At 39.5% G+C, this 16042-nt stretch overlaps 1 protein-coding gene across 4 annotated transcripts in view; it reads left to right on the plus strand.

Moving 5' to 3' along the window:
- C14H8orf34 (chromosome 14 C8orf34 homolog) overlaps nt 1–16042 on the plus strand; it is a 364577-nt gene that overhangs the window by 95949 nt on the left and 252586 nt on the right. For all 4 annotated transcript variants that reach the window (XM_070802638.1, XM_070802639.1, XM_019974143.2 and 1 more), the window contains one exon: nt 5537–5565. In XM_070802638.1, coding sequence (XP_070658739.1) covers nt 5537–5565 — 29 coding nt within the window. The remainder of the gene's footprint in view (nt 1–5536; nt 5566–16042) is intronic.

Genomic DNA, 16042 nt, shown 5'->3' on the forward strand with positions numbered 1-16042 from the left:
CTCCTCAGTATAGATATATTATCGGACCTGTCATTCCACTCAGACTTTTCTCACTATGGTCACCACCAATTGAATCCAAATTGTCAAACTCAGTGGACACTCTTTCTCATTTTCAAAAATTGCTTTGGTCGTTTTAACACCACTGATGACTCTGTCTGTTTTCAAACCCTTGATGTTTTAGTTTCTGGGACCTGGCCCTCATTTGATGGTCTTTGGATGCCCTACCCATCATTTCTTATAGGTTTCATTCTCATATGCCTCTTTCTTTCCTGCTGCTATAGATGTTTTTCATCCTCTGCTTCTGTTCTTTCAAATGTTCTGTGTCTAGCCTTCTCCTCCCTCAGAGATTTCATTATCACCCCTATACAGCTAACTCAAATGAGTGTATTTCCCATCCAGACTGTTTATGATTTTATACAAGGTGGTGGTATCCCACTGCCATGTCAAACTCAGTTTATCTAAGTAGATCATACTTCCTTTACCATTACTTTTCTTTGTTTGCTTTATCTTAGCCAGTGACACCTACCTACTGGTTCAGCCAAACTGGACTCATCTTTCTCCCTAATCTTTTTTTTTTTTTTTTTTTTAAGATTTTTTTGATGTGAACAATTTTTAAAGTCTTTGATGTTTTGTTTTTTTGGCCATGAGGCATGTAAGGATCTTAACTCTTTGACCAGGGATCTAACCCACACCCCATGCGTTAGAAGGCAGAGTGTTTTTAAAATGTTTATTATTTGTTTATTTTTGGCTGCACTGGGTCTTTGTTGCTATGCACGGGCTTTCTTGAGTTTCAGCGAGCGGGGCCTGCTCTTCTTTGCTGCGAGTGGACTTCTCAGTGTTGCAGAGCACAGCCTGTAGGCACGTGGGCTCAGTATTTGCTGCTCAGGGGCTTATTGCTCTGCGACATGTGGGATCTTCCTGGACCAGGGATTGAATTCATGTCCCCTGCATTTTTGGGCAGATTCTTAACCACTGGACCACCAGGGAAGTCCCTCTCCCTGATTGTTTAATAATTAATTCCCAAGTCTTGAGATTTCCCCGCTCTCTTGGGGGGCATCCCAGATGGCGCTAGTGGTAAAGAACCTGCCTGCCATGCAGGTTCATAAGTGCAGGAGACATAAGAGACGTGTGTTCAATCCCTGGGTCGGGAAGATGCCCTGGAGAAGGAAATAGCAACCCATTCCAGTATTCTTGCCTGAAAAATCCTGTGGACAGAGGAGCTTGGCAGGCTACAGTCTACAGGGTCGCACATAGTTGGATACAACTGAATCGACTTAGCACACCCGCACTCTCTCTTGGGTGTGACTCTCTTCTCTGCTCCTACTAGTACCCTGTAATTCACACTCAACATCACTGATCAGACCATTGGTTTATCCATTTACATATTGCATTTTTATTTCATTTCATTCCTGTTCCATGACAGGAAAAAACCAAGTGTAGTCCTTACCTGAATTGAGCCTGTGGCTGAAGGGCTTGCCATAACTTTGTGTTAGGGGAGTCTCATGGCCAACATCTCTTTTATACTTAATACCATGTAAGTCTTCAGTCATTGCACAGAGTGTGCCTGGTGCTGGAGAAGACTCTTGAGAGTCCCTTGGAAAGCAAGGAGATCAAACCAGTCAATCCTAAAGGAAATCAACCCTAAATACTCTTTGGAAGGACTGATGCTGAAGCAGAAGCTGAAACGTTAATACTTTGGCCACCTGATGCAAACAGCTGACTTATTGGAAAAGACCCTGATGCTGGGAAGGATTGAAGGCAGGAGGTAAAGGGGTCGACAGAGGATGAGATGGTTGGATGGCATCACAGATTCAATGGACATGAACTTGAGCAAACTCAGTGAGAGGGCAAGGGATAGGGAAGCCTGGCATGGTGCAGTCCATGGGGTTGCAAAGAGTTGGACACAACTTGCTACTGAACAACAACAGAGTGTGATGGGAATACAGACTATTCTACCCTGTTATTCTCCCATCTTTAGCACATGATCCAAGGGTCCTGCAAGCAGACAGAGACAATAGAGGATTACAGGGGTGGTTTCTAATGTTTCCAAGTGGAGGTGCATGAATGACATCACCTACATTCTACAACTGACTGCAAAGGAGGCTGGGGAATGTAGTCCAGTTTGTGAGCCCAGGAGAATTGGAAATAGTCTGAGGCATGAATAACCAGTCCTGTCCACACTCTTGTTTCTCAGTTCCTCCAAACAGCCCTTACTGCAGTCAGTGGGCTCTATCTACGTGAAAACCTGATACCACTTGTTGCAGACATTCAGTGGCTCCTTAAAACCTCATAGGAACTTCCCTGGTGCTCCAGTGGTTAAGACTTCACCTTCTAATGCAGAGGATGAGAATTCAATCCCTGATCGGGGAGCTAAGATCTTACATGTCTCTTGGCCATAAAACCAAAACATGAAACAGAAGCAATGTTGTAACAAATTCAATAAAACCTTTAAATATGGTCCACATCAAAAAAAATTCTTTATGGAAAAAAAAAAAAACAACAAAACTCATAGAAGGTTCTCCATGCTCTGACCCTTAGTCACCTGTCTGGTATCATCTCTCATGACTCATGATCAGGCCGCACTTATGCACCAGTAACAGGGGAATTTTTCGCACTCATGATATTCTTACCTTTCTCATATTTGCTTATGCTGTGCCTGTGCCCTGACATCTCACTCCTACTTGCCCCAGGCTAATTTCTGCTCCTCTCTTCAGTCTCAGCTCAAATGCCCTTGATGATTTATTGCTGCTGTCTTTCTCGAGACTGGGTTTTGTCCCCCTCTTTCTGTGCTTCCATTGTTTTCCCCGTGCACACTTACGTGCTGTGATCTACTTTCAGAGATCGCTGGACTCTGCACTGTGTGGAGGCAGGGGAACCAGGACTTGGACTCCGCAGCATGTAGTACAGTGATTAGCACATAACTCAGTCGTAAGAATTTATGCTTTCAAATTGTGGTGCTGGAAAAGATGTTTGAGCATCCCTTGAATTGCAAGGAGATGAAATCAGTCAATCCTAAAATAAATCAACCCTGAATATTCACTGGAAGGACTGATGCTGAAGCTGAAACTCCAATACTTTGGCCACCTGATGGGAAGAGCTGACTCATTGGAAAAGACCCTGATGCTGATGGCAGGAGGAGAAGGCGGGGTGACAGAGGATGAGATGGTTGGATGGCATCACTGACTCAGTGGACATGAGTTTGAGCAAACTCTGGGAGATAGTGAAGGGCAGGGAAGCTGGGCATGCTGCAGTTCATGGGGTCGCAAAGAATCAGACATGACTTACCGACTGAACGAGACAGAAATCTATTAAAGGATTACGCCAGCAGTGAGTGAGCCCAAAGCTTTTCTGAGTCTAATCTGTCTGAAGGGAGGCAGCGATAGGATGGGCATCTTTAGTCCATTTAGACACTCATCTGCAGTTTGCAGTTGAGGTGAAACACTGGCTGGAGCTTTTCCAGGGAAAAAAGTCCAGCTGTTGGGAGAACAGAGGGCTGATATTTTATGCTCTGTGACTGATAATAGCTGTCCGGAATCAATTGAGAAAAAAAAAGAACAACAACAACAGAACTTTTTTAGTGCATCAATCATGAACATCCTGCAAAAGTCTTTTCTGACAAACAGCCTGAGGAGTTAGAGGGTAACAGCCTCTGAGTAAAAACGGAAGCAGATAACGTGGCAGTTGTTTTGTTCATTTATTTATCTAGTCTTCAGACATTTCTGTGGGAGTGTGAGGTGAACAGCCTTTGCATGGTACAGATATGGGAATCATTAGTGTATAGAGAAAAAGAGCCCACCCATCCAGCCGGCACATACATCATCAACCTTTAAGATACAGGTAGAAAAGTGATCTACTTGAGAACACTGGAAAGGCATTTTCAGAGAGTTGAGATGAAAATCGAGATAGAATGTTTTAGAAAAATCAAGGATGGAAAGTACTTCAGAAAATCTAACTGTCTGAAGTGGCAGATAAGTTGGTAAAAAAAAGGGATAGGAAACTTATTCATTGTGTGTAGCCATGTCCAAGCTATGTTTCATTGTTTACTGCCATGGGAATTTTAATAGGAAAAGTTGGAAATTAAGTATCTTTTATTAGAGAAAGAAAAATGGATAAAGAAATCATGACACATTCATACAATGGTATACTTTATTTTTTTAAACTCTTTAAAAGAATTTGTTTATTTTAATGGTCTACTTTATACTCCTTAAAAATTATACTGTAGAAAATATTTACTAATATAAAAATGTTTTATACACAAAACAGATAACAAAATAGTGTGTGTGCTTCCGATTTGGTTTTATATGTGCATAGAGCAGCATAAAGCCTTAGTATGTATACTTATATATGCTGATAAAATTATTTGAAAGAATTCACAAGAAGCTTTTATCATTCTTTTATCATTCTTTGTCTTTAACATGTCTTCATAGCAACCTTTTTCTTCATCTTCGTTTTCCACTGGTAAAATTCCTTGGCCCTGCAAAAGCTCCCGATAACTGCTAAAATGGAGAGTGGTCAGAGGACGCAGGAACTAGCTCTTGAGTGAGGCTTAGGTTCTGTGTGACATGCATTTTGATAATACAAGGCCGGTGAGGCCTTTTGACTTACTTGCCAGTTCTTGGCTACACTCTAGGTAGGTGAAGTATTACTGCTGTCTATATGAATAATGGATTCATAAGTCTGAGGTGTGAAAAAACATTTTTAAGATCAACTGGTAACTTTCTAAAAAAATGAGTGAATAAACTCTTTTTGCAGGGCCAAGGCAAGGGGAAGAGTATCCTTGGCATTTCAGGAAAGGACTTACTACCCACCCCCCCTCAAAGAAGAAGATCTTTGTGAAGGAGACAAAGGAGAATAGAAAATGCAGGGCTGCATTTCAAGAGACTGGAGTTAACAGAGTCTGTCATCACAGAGAAATAAGGGCTAAAACTTTTATGTTACTAACTTAGAACAATTTTGGAAGAATAATAGAGATAAAAATTGGACTAAAGAGTGTGTGAATAGAAGGGGAGCTTGTGAGGAGGAATCTTGATCCATTGGCCCCAAGAAGCTGTTGATCTCAGGGAACATGGAACACAATTCTTTAAGTTCCCCTGTCTGTGTCCTTATCTGGAAAATAAGGGAATTAAAATACATGAACTTCAAACATCTTTCTGCCTTAGTTTTTTTACTACTCTAGGAATCTGAATCAGTTCTTAACAAAGAACACTGTTGTAACAAGCTAAGCTGCACTTGATTGTCATTAGCACATAAAGACCATTTCTCTACAGTTGTCTTTGCAGGTTTGTTCTGCATTTAACAAGCAGTATGGTGCTTGTTTCTTGTTGCATCATTTCCATTGTTTCAGCAGCTGTTATAGTTGTCTTAAATTCCTAATTTGTTTTCATTAGTAGAAAGAAAGTACACATTATTTTGAAGTACCATTAACAAGAAAAAAATAGAATGGAAAATGTATTCATTCTACAAATAGAACTTTTGTTTTTAAGAATGGGTTATTAAGGATTACTTCTAAAACTTTTTTGTCTCTCTTGATTCCCAGGTATTGCAATTTCAGATGAGCTCGATAAGGTACGTTGAACTATCCATCTAGTGAGACTAAAATATAGAACCTACATTTTAATCCAATGTCTAAATGAAAGAGTTTCTGAAACATAAAGTGTTTAAATTTAATTTATTTGGATGCTAACTTTCAAAGTTATTTGCAAAGTTATTTGCAAACTTTCAAAGTTATATGCTTTTATGAAAGTTATTGCATGAAATATATGATATCACCTATTCTTCTGAGTTGAGAGTTTTAGAATTTAGTTAGAGAAAACTGAATCACTGTAGTCACTGAATTACTATACTAATAATGAAAACTAATATTATTTAAACTGTTGGGATTCTGCCTGTATCCATATGATGATGACAAGACACATACTTTTGTAGAACTACCTTTTGGAAACCTTACTAAGATTTTTTTTTTTATAATTCCAAGATGCCAAGGGAATATACCCCTTGCACTGGGGTGATAGTTGTGAAGGTGGTGAAAAGTGATGTGACTAGGAATATATTTTAACAGTAGTGTCAGTGGAACTTGTTAGTAGTTCAGTTGTAGAAGAAATCAGTCAATGCTGAGTCCTAGGTGTGGGAGATGAGCAAGTAGATAAATTTTGGTGCCATTTAGCAAAATTGGAACACCTGGGGAAACAGCAAATTTTGCAGGTTGATATAGCATCAAGATTTCTCTTTTGGATTGTTTAGTTTGTCTATGGAACATATTTATATGAGTTGTTGCTCATGAGGGAGGTTTAATTTGAAGTTATGCATTTAGGCATCATTGAAATAGAAGTTCTCATTTTTTTAAATCTCAGAACCCCTTTCAGTTCAGTTCATTTCAGTTCAGTCGCTCAGTTGTGTCCGACTCTTGGCGACCCCATGAATCGTAGCACGCCAGGCCTCTCTGTCCATCACCAACTACCGGAGTTTACCAAAACTCATGTCCATCGAGTTGGTGATGCCATCCAGCCATCTCATCCTCTGTCGTCCCCTTCTCCTCCTGCCCCCAATCCCTCCCAGCATCAGAGTCTTTTCCAATGAGTCAACTCTTCGCATGAGGTGGCCAAAGTATTGGAGTTTCAGCCTCAGCATCAGTCCTTCCAGTGAACACCCAGGACTGGTCTCCTTTAGGATGGACTGGTTGGATCTCCTTGCAGTCCAAGGGACTCTCAAGAGTCTTCTCCAGTACCACAGTTCAAAGCATCAATTCTTCGGTGCTCAGCTTTCTTCACAGTCCAACTCTCACATCCATACATGACCACTGGAAAACCCATAGCCTTGACTAGACGGACCTTTGTTGCCAAAGTAATATCTCTGCTTTTTAATATGCTGTCTAGGTTGGTCATAACTTTCCTTCCAAGGAGTAAGCGTCTTTGAATTTCATGGCTGCAATCACCATCTGCAGTGATTTTGGAGCCCAGAAAAATAAAGTCTGCCACTGTTTCCACTGTTTCCCCATCTATTTGCCATGAAGTGATGGGACCAGATGCCATGATCTTAGTTTTCTGAATGTTGAGCTTTAAGCCAACTTTTTCACTCTCGTCTTTCACTTTTATCAGGAGGCCTTTTAGTTCCTCTTCACTTTCTTCCATAAGGGTGGTGTCATCTGCATATCTGAAGTTATTGATATTTCTCCCGGCAATCCTGATTCCAGCTTGTGCTTCCTCCAGCCCAGCGTTTCTCATGATGTATTCTGCATATAAGTTAAATAAGCAGGGTGACGATATACAACCTTGACGTACTCCTTTTCCTATTTGGAACCAATCTGTTGTTCCATGTCCAGTTCTAACTGTTGCTTCCAGACCTGCATATAGGTTTCTCAAGAGGCAGGTCAGGTGGTCTGGTATTCCCATCTCTTTCAGAATTTTCCACAGTTTATTGTGATCCACACAGTCAAAGGCTTTGGCATAGTCAATAAAGCAGAAATAGATGTTTTTCTGGAACTTTCTTGCTTTTTTGATGATCCAGTAGATGTTTGCAATTTGATCTCTGGTTCCTCTGCCTTTTCTAAAACCAGTTTGAACATCAGGAAGTTCACGGTTCACATATTGCTGAAGCCTGGCTTGGAGAATTTTAAGCATTACTTTAATAGTGTGTGAGATAAGGGCAATTGTGTGGTAGTTTGAGCATCCTTTGGCATTGCCTTTCTTTGGGATTGGAATGAAAACTGACCTTTTCCAGTCCTGTGGCCACTGCTGAGTTTTCCAAATTTGTTGACATATCGAGTGCAGCACTTTCACAGCATTATCTTTCAGGATCTGAAATAGCTCCACTGGAATTCCATCACCTCCACTAGCTTTGTTTGTAGTGATGCTTTCTAAGGCCCACTTGACTTCACATTCCAGAATGTCTAGCTCTAGGTAAATGATCACACCATTGTGTTTATCTGGGTTGTGAAGCTCTTTTTTGTACAGTTATTCTGTGTATTCTTACCACCTCTTGTTAATATCCTTCTGCTTCTGTTAGGTCCATACCATTTCTGTCCTTTATCGAGCCCATCTTTGCATGAAATGTTCCCTTGGTATCTCTAATTTTCTTGAAGCGATCTCTAGTCTTTCCCATTGTGTTGGTTTCCTCTATTTCTTTGTGTTGATCGCTGAGGAAGGCTTTCTTATCTCTCCTTGCTATTCTTTGGAACTCTGCATTCAGATGCTTTTATCTTTCCTTTTCTCCTTTGCTTTTCACTTCTCTTCTTTTCACAGCTATTTGTAAGGCCTCCTCAGACAACCAGTTTGCTTTTTTGCGTTTCTTTTCCATGGCGATGGTCTTGATCCCTGCCTCCTGTACAATGTCACGAACCTCTGTCCATAGTTCATCCGGCACTCTATCTATCAGATCTAGTCCCTTAAATCTATTTCTCACTTCCACTGTATAATCATAAGGGATTTGATTTATGGCATACCTGAATGGTCTAGTGGTTTTCCCTACTTTCTTCAATTTAAGTCTGAATTTGGCAATAAGGAGTTCGTGATCTGAGTCATAGTCAGCTCCCGGTCTTGTTTTTGCTGACTGTATAGAGCTTCTCTATCTTTGGCTGCAAAGAATATAATCAGTCTGATTTTGGTGTTGACCATCTGGTGATGTCCATGTGTAGAGTCTTCTCTTGTGTTGTTGGAAGAGGGTGCTATGACCAGTGTGTTCTCTTGTCAAAACTCTATTAGCCTTTGCCCTGCTTCATTCCGTATTCCAAAGCCAAATTTGCCTGTTACTCCAGGTGTTTCTTGACTTGCTACTTTTGCATTCCAGTCCCCTATAATGAAAAGGACATTTTTGGGGGGTGTTAGTTCAATAATAGACTATATGTTAATAATTATAATTTACAAAAGCAATAAAGTTAGTATCCTGTTACAAGTAAGATTATACCTTTTGAGTTTGGTACCAAAAACATATTTCTGATTCTCTAAATAAATGAATTTGTGAATGTACTTTTAAATATGGATTTACTTTGATAAATCAATAATTTTTTTTTTAATTAATGAATTTATTTTAATTGGAGCCTAATTACTTTACAATGTTATAGTGGTTTTTGCCATACATTGACATGAATCAGCCATGGGTGTACATGTGTCCCCCATCCTGAACCCCCCTCCCACCTCCCTCCCCATCCCATCACTCAGGGTTGGCCCAGTGCCCTGTTCCTGAGCGCCCTGTCTTATGCATCGAACCCGGACTGGCGACCTATTTCACATATGATAAACCATCATAATATTTTAAAATCATTAAAATTTCAATCTATACTAATTCTGTGCAAAACTTGGTCTTGACTGTATGCCATTGTTGTCGTTCAAGTTGCCAAGTCATGTCCGACTCCTTGCGACCCCGTGGACTGCAGCACACCAGGCTTCCCTGCCTTTCGCTATCTCCCAGAGTTTGCTCATACTCATGTCCATTGAGTTGATGATGTCATCTAACCATATTATCATCTCTCGACCCCTTCTCCTCCTGCCCTCAATCTTTTGTAGCATCAGGGACTTTTTCAGTGAGTTGGCTCTTTGCATCAGGTGGCCAAAGTATTGAAGCTTCAGCTTCACAGTCAGTCCTTCCAATGAATATTCAGGGCTGATTTCCTTGAGGATTGACTGGTTTGATCACCATAGCAGGTAGAATAAGTAATAGATGAGGTCTCCTGGCTTTGTCCTGCTTTTCTAGGCTTCCTCTGTCCATCACTGTTATTTGCCCCAGCGGGTCTCCATCTTATACAGTGACTTAGCTTATAATTTGCAGAAATTTAATAACCTCTATCTTGTATTTATTTTTGTCTTTATTCTAAGTACACAGACATAATTATCACTATTTCTGTGTTCATTTGCTCCCTCCAGTATGTTCTACAAAGCCGTAGCTGCCTGAACCCTAAATTAGCTTGAATACTTGCTTGGACTTTGTCCTTCCCTTTTTTCCCTGGACTCTCTGACTTGCAGCCTGGTTGCTTTCTACATTAACCTATCTTTGGTGAGCTAAAGAACATACTAATTATTCTTTGAACTGAAAATGGATTTCAGCCTCACTGGATAAAATTGTGGAAGCCTTGACACTTATTTAATATCCTCCTCAGGATGCATCCTCCCCTCCTCTCACCTCTCTTCAAAGCACTAGCTCGGGAGAGTTTCCATTTAAATAAGTTGCATAACACTGCACATTTTTACTACTTACCTAATGTTCCTGTTATTGAAGACTTCATGGAAATTTTATTATTTTTCATTTTTATTCTGGAAGATGCCAACAATTATCATAAATACGCTTTTAGAAAAAATATGTCAATGCAAAAATATTGCTTTTACTTTCACACCTGATATTTAGGAGTACGAGGTCACACAGAAGGCGCACAGGCTTACAGGACCAAAGCCAGGATCCTCTGTTTGCCTAGAAAAAAAAACCCTGAATGAGAAAGAGAGAGAGAGACAGAGAGAGAGAGAGAGAGAGAGAGAGAGAGAGAGAGAGAGAGAGAGCGCGCGCCTGCCTCATGGCGCCCTCTGCTGGCCATGAAGCTCACAGTCCTGCATTTTTCTCAATAAGAAAAAGTGCACCTCAGGCGATATAAAACAGCAGTCAAAAAAAGGCTTACCATGTGTTGAGCTAGCACCTATTTCTTCAATATAGTAGTAGAAATCAATACATATTCTTCCTTGCAGTCTACCATTAAAATTTTGGGGGGTTCACGTAAGGTATATTTTCTTAACTTTTATAAAATACTGATCTTTTACTATCATATTCTAACTCAATTATAATTTCATGAAATTATTTTTTCTATGACTTTTAAATTTAGTTTATGAATTCTGATGAAGGTAATAAGAGTTATTAATTTTACTTAAAATGGAAAGTAAAACAGAAGCTAATATTATTTGTAAGACCTTTAAAAAAATAAAGGTCTTATTTGTAAGTCTTTCCCTTCTCTTTTTTTAGTCACTGTATTGGTTTTCTATTGCTGTTGTAACAAATTGAAATAACACAAATTTATTATCCTACAATTCTGTAGTTTAAGGGTAAACATGAGTCTTCTGGGCTAAAATCAGGTGTAACAGGGCTTTATTGTTTCCTGAAGTTCTAGGGAAAATCTGTTACCTTGCCTTTTCCAGCTTCTAAAGGCTGCTACAGTCCTGGTGCATGATCCCTTTTCTACATCTTTAAAACCAGCAATGTCTCATCTCTCTCTAACTGCATCCAGGAAAAGCTGTTCACTTTTCTGGAATCCTGTGATTAGTCTGGGGCCATCCAGCTAATCTTAATAATTTCAGCTTTATCTCAGTTTTAACCTTAATCATGCAAAGCCCCTTTTGCCATGTAATGCACGATGCTCCCAGTTTTGAGGAATAGCATGGGGCGTCTTTGGGAAGCCATTATTTTGCTTACCTGGCCACCACTCCAAGTTCAGATTTCATGTTGTTGTTCAGTCACTCAATCGTGTCTGACTCTTTGTGCCTCCATGGACTGCAGCACGCCAGGCTTCCCTGTCCTTCACTGTCTCCTGGAGTTTGCTCAAACCCGTGTCCATCAAGTCAGTGATGCCATCCAACCATCTCATCCTCTGTCGCCCCCTTCTCCTCCTGCCTTCAGTCTTTCCCAGCATCAGGGTCTTTTCCAGTGAGTCAGCTCTTCGCATCAGGTGGCCAAAGTGTTGGAGCTTCAGCTTCAGCATCAGTCCTTCCAGTGAATACTCAGGATTGATTTCCTTTAGGGTTGACTGATTTGATCTCCTTGCTGTCCAAGGGATTCTCAAGAGTCTTCTCTAGCACCACAGTTTGAAATCAATTCTTCGGTGCTCAGCCTTCTTTATCTATATGAAAGATACCTTTCATATCTTTATCTTATTCTTTAGGCTCCTACCATTCTAATTCGCCCTTCAAAATGCCATAGAGTACACTTGGCTGATGCCTTCTCAGTTACCCTTTAGTAGGGCAGTATGACCATTCTTCAACTCCTGTGAAAGTTGAATGTTTGTGGACTCACCCTCCTCCAGAGAATTGTTTCAACTCATAGGGGGCCATCCTGCCCAGAGATGCTTGGATTGGCGTCACCAATGACTAACCAAAATGAGGCTCTGAGTTTTCATTTACATGACAGAGCTTCCTGTGGGATCAGCCTGAGAATAGACTTTAGCTGGATGAGCTGAATGCTTATCTTTGCTTAGCTTCTTCCCAACTTCTGCTTCTTTCACTGTGTTACAAGCTTCACTTAAGAGACCCCCATCAGTAAGTCACTTGCTTATTATCTGCTTTTAGGGAACCCTACCTAGGGAATCCTGCTAAAAAAAATTTCAGTGACTCCCTGCTATTTAACAGGTTAAGTCCAACTTCCTAAGACTAGAATGAACAGACTATTTTGTCATTCAAATCTGTATCTTCTGCTTTATTTTCCTTTTTTTCCCCTCTACTCAGAATCTGAGCTGTGCTGAAAAAGTAATACTGTGCGGCAGCTAGGCTCTAGTATTTTGAAATCATATATTTTATATATTTCTACATTTCTGCTGATTGTCATCCCTCCCCTTTTTCCAGCTGTTTTCTATCCTTCAAGCTCAGGTTTTCAGTGTCTAAAAAACTGTATATGCACAGTTGTTGTTTGAGCAAATGATCCTACTTCTAGAAGTCTATTCCAAGGACACACTGGCAAAGCTATAGAAAGACCAGTGTGCGTGGCTATTCATTGTTGTGCTATTGTAATAGAAAAAGAGTTAAAATACCTAAATGTTCATTAAAAGAAGAGTAAGGGATAAATTATAGTACGTCTACTATAGAGTACCGTACAGCTATAAAAATGAAAGAATATCTCTGTAGATACATAGAACAATCCCCAGGATATACTGTTGAATAAAAAAAGGCAAGGATAAATGTGTTTATAGTGTGCTACCATTTATCTAAGTAAGTGTAATGGAACTGTGGATATGTATTTACTTACATTAAAGCCAAAATAACAATGGCAGAACCTGCCATATTGTAACACACACACACACACACACACACACACACACACACACACACAATTACTTTTTAAACGTTACCAATGGGAGAAGGGAAGGAAGAGAAAATGAAAGTGGCGCAGATAGAGAGTAGAGGTTAGGGATAGAATCTTGTCTTCTTTGAATTTTGTGTGTATGAGACTTTGGAACCATTTAAATATTTTATATATAATTTTTGGGAAACACGGTTAACTCTTAAAACAGTGATTTCTAACAGATGAGCCCAAACAGTATGGCAAAACACACTCAGGTGAATTAGTCCAAGTCTTTGTGAACCAGTGATTTGATTTTTCTCTGGTGGGATACACCCAAGGGACAGAGGGAACGTCAGCCTTGACCTGTTGTTAACGACTGTGTTGTTAGCGGCAGTTTCGGTGTTATTATAAAGAGGCTGTTGTGTGTGCTTTGTGTGATATAGCAAAGAATTAATTATGGTGATATTCTTAAGAACCAGAATATTTGGCATAGGGGAAAAATACACATATAAGATCAATACGTTTAAGTGAAAATCCTATATCCTGCTTTGAATGAAAACTATCATTGTGAACTCATAATATTTTTTTTTAATTTTAAACACAAAAGTACAATCTCTACAGGTAGTGAACATAGCTAGAGTCTAGGGATTCTTTCTTTTTTCTCAACTTTTCTGTAAGGCTGAATTATTTAAGTTTAAAACATAGACATTTCTTAGATCTGTCCACTGTTACCAACACCAAAACAGCAAGTACCCCAAGTATGCAGATTCCAGTCTTAAAATATATTTTCAACTAAAAAGAATCAGAATCTCTTGGAATAATGGTGGAGTCTAGGTCAAGAGCAGATGGTATTTACAAAATGAGCCTAAAATGCCTTATGCCAGAAGGCAAGAACTATGAAAGATCACTAGGGTTGTGTCAGAAGAACTCAGGAGCCAGCTTCAGAAGTCTTCTACTGGAAAGAGTTGAGAAAATTTGAACATGAATAAGAATAATAACTGCAGTGTAATGAATTATACCTAATACTTTAAGATGCATACGTTTATCCAAAAAAATTATTAATGTTTAATAAAGTAAACCAGCAGGCTTTAATAGGTTAAATCTGCAGGAGACATGGTTTGATCCCTGGGTTGGGAAGATCCCCTGGAGGGGGGCATGGCAACCCATTCCAGTGTTCTTGCCTGGAGAATCCCATGGACAGAGGAGCCTGGTGGGCTACAGTTCAAAGGGTCGCAAAGAGTTGGATATAACTGAGCACTCAGGCATATGCGTCGGGAACGAAAGTTACTGTTTTTAAAACTGGTAGAAGTCAAGGAAAATAATTAGATTTTTCATCCTCCTTTTTAAATAAATCGTACTTCAGAGTAACCTAATATTTGATGACAGGAAGTTTCTGTCTACAGAAGTATTCCAGCCAATAAGTGATTATGGATTTGTAAAATTAGACAGTCACCATTTGGCAATGCCTATTGAATTAATGGATCTAAGCAGTAATTATCAATGCTGCCCAAATCATTAAAGAAGACAGTCTTATGTGCCTCCAGATAAAACTAACCATTCTCTCTGAAGAAGTATTGGCAAAAACAAAAACCACAGCAAAACAACTTTATCCCGAACTAACTACTAATTTACAGAAATTACAAAGGGCACAGGAACATTTTAAACCACATCACAGGGAGGCAAAGGGGAAAATCTAGACTGTGGAAAACTCAAAGGACAAAGAACTCGGGTTTTTGAACAGTAACAGAAATGACGAAATTACAAGAGAGAAAATGAGACAGAGGAAGAGAATAGAAAGATTAAAAGAGACATAAAAGATTGTTGATCAGTCAGTCTTGCTTAGAGTTGGATTTGTGCAAACAAACAGATAATCAGGAAAATTTGATAGCTAAATAGATATTTGATATTAAAACATTCGCACTTTGTATTTAGGTATGATGATGGTATTTGTTTACAAAAAAGCACTCTTTTTAGAGATTACATACTGAACTATTTACAAATGATGTGATGTCTGGTGAATGGAATTTTCTTCAAAGTGATTTGAGCAAAAAAAGGGCTGATGTGGAAGGCATGTGGGTAGAGATAAGGGTTAAGTGAGTTTCCTCGTGAGTTGATAATTGAGGAAAATGTGTGTGAATACAAAGGAGTTTGTTTTACTCTTCCTTCTCCTTTTGTATTAGTGTGAAAAATTCCATAATATAGAGTAAAACTTTTAGATCATGGGTAGGAGGGCGCAGAAGATAGTGAAGGAAAGGAGGAGAGAATATTCAGCGCCTGTTAGCATTAGCAGGCATGCTCGGTGTTTTTGATATGTTATTAAATCTAGTTCTTGTATCAGTCTGACCAAGTGGTTATGCTTTTCTTGGCTTACCGATAAGGAGACTGAAGCTAGTATGATTAAGTGATTTGCTGAAAGTCTCAGTTAGTACTGGTTCTTCATCTGTTTGATTCCAAACCCATGCTTGTCCCTTGCACTATGTACCATGTACTCCACTTTAAGAGAAAAATCTGAAAGTGAGTTTAATTCATTATTTGAACAACTTTATTAAGAGAAAATTCACATAAAATCTTCCCCTTTAATATGTATAGTTTAGTGGGTTTTGGTATATTCAAAGAGTTGTGTAACCATTTTGTTGTTGGCGTTTAGTTGGTAAGTCATGTCCAACTCTTTTGCAACCCCAGGGACTGTAGCTCGCCAGGCTCCTCTGTCCATGCGATTTTCCAGGAAAGAATACTGGAGTGGGTTGCCGTTTCATACTCCAGGGGATCTTGCTGACCCAGGGATCCAACCTGTGCCTCTTGTATCTCCTGCATTGGCAGACAGACCACTACTACAACTTAAATTTAGAACATTTTCATCATCCCAAGAAATCCCATCTCTACTCCCCATTCCTCCTAATCCCTTAGCCTAAAACAACCACTAATTTGCCTTCTGTCTCTTTAAATTTGCCATACTAGAAATTTCATACAAATGCAGTCATAAAATATGTGATCTTTTTTCACTGTCTTCTGTCATTTAGCATAATGTTTTCAAGCTTCATTAATTGTGTGGCATATATCAGTACTTCTTTTTATTGCTGAA

This window comes from Bos indicus, chromosome 14 (assembly GCF_029378745.1).
Source record: "Bos indicus isolate NIAB-ARS_2022 breed Sahiwal x Tharparkar chromosome 14, NIAB-ARS_B.indTharparkar_mat_pri_1.0, whole genome shotgun sequence".
NCBI classification, from domain to species: Eukaryota; Metazoa; Chordata; class Mammalia; order Artiodactyla; family Bovidae; genus Bos; species Bos indicus.